This window comes from Sinocyclocheilus grahami, unplaced genomic scaffold (assembly GCF_001515645.1).
Source record: "Sinocyclocheilus grahami isolate Dianchi unplaced genomic scaffold, SAMN03320097.WGS_v1.1 scaffold5802.1, whole genome shotgun sequence".
Lineage (NCBI taxonomy): Eukaryota > Metazoa > Chordata > Actinopteri > Cypriniformes > Cyprinidae > Sinocyclocheilus > Sinocyclocheilus grahami.
The window spans coordinates 19,796-20,976 of record NW_015510391.1 but is presented as its reverse complement, the minus strand read 5'-3'; the positions used below and the strand labels follow the sequence as shown (position 1 = coordinate 20,976).

Sequence of the window (1,181 nt, the reverse complement as noted above, 5' to 3'; positions counted from 1 at the left end):
TCAACATTGATTTGCACCAATTCAACATATTAGAATAGACCAAATGAACACTATGATTTCTGAAGGATCATGTGACAAATAATTGCAGCCTTGTTGAACATAAGGGACTTATTTCACAAACATGAAGAAAATATTTTACACACCCCAAACTTTTGAACCTTAGTGTATGTAGCTATATAGTGTTTAGTGTTGGAAACAGCATTTTGCTATTTAATGTAGATCTTGCTAAACAACGATGACTACCTTCCACTTTTATTGTATGTAAACGAGCAGCTTGGACATTCTGTTATTTTAAAAGGATGTTTATAAGCCAGTGTTACATGAATTATCCCGAGTCTATCGACGGTTATTGTTGTTATAGGTCTGCGAGGAGGCCCGGTGTCCCAATATTGGGGAATGTTGGGGGGGAGGAGAGTATGCCACTGCCACGGCAACCATTATGGTGAGTGTATTGAGTCTGCGAAATGCCCACACATACACAAGGACGATATCTCAATGTTATAGTCTTGACTAAACACCTCTACTTAATTTCCCACACTCTTGCTATAGTTGATGGGGGACACATGCACACGTGGCTGTAGGTTTTGTTCAGTTAAAACAGCGAGACGTCCTCCACCTCTTGACCCTGAGGAGCCATATAACACAGCTAAAGCCATTGCAGCATGGGGTCTGGACTATGTAGTACTCACATCAGTGGACAGAGATGGTGAGAAAACGTGAAACACCAGCAAACCAAAATGAAAGACTCCATGAAAAGCCTTGGACATTTGCCATGCTCATTGCTTTCCTCATTGATGTATTTCCTAGTAAAACTAAGACATTAAAGGGCTCATCCATTTAGTTACATTATAGCCATGAGTTTATCTGTTATAATCATTTTTAGTAAGTGAAGTTTTAGTAGTATGCTAGCATACAGATAACATATAGAAGAGAATAGACATGGACTAAGAAACACAAAACTTTCATTTTGGTTTCATTGTGTCTTTAAAATTTACCGTTACACTTTATTTTTGACTTCTGACCATATTTTTATTATAATGAATGAACAGACATTCCTGATGGAGGGGCTGAACACTTTGCAAAGACCGTCTCCAACCTTAAAGGAAGGTACAAAAATGAAAAAAAGAGTTTATTTGTTTTTAGAATCAACTCTTTCATCCATTTCTCTCATACATGATCTT

General features: G+C 37.6%; 1 protein-coding gene across 1 annotated transcript in view; it reads right to left on the bottom strand.

Annotated features, from left to right (window-relative positions):
* Positions 1–894: 894 nt before the first annotated feature.
* The window catches only part of LOC107577346 (UDP-glucose 6-dehydrogenase-like), an 11,555-nt gene continuing 11,268 nt past the window's right edge, over positions 895–1,181 (bottom strand). The window contains exon 4 of the mRNA XM_016263432.1: positions 895–905. Coding sequence (XP_016118918.1) covers positions 895–905 — 11 coding nt within the window. The remainder of the gene's footprint in view (positions 906–1,181) is intronic.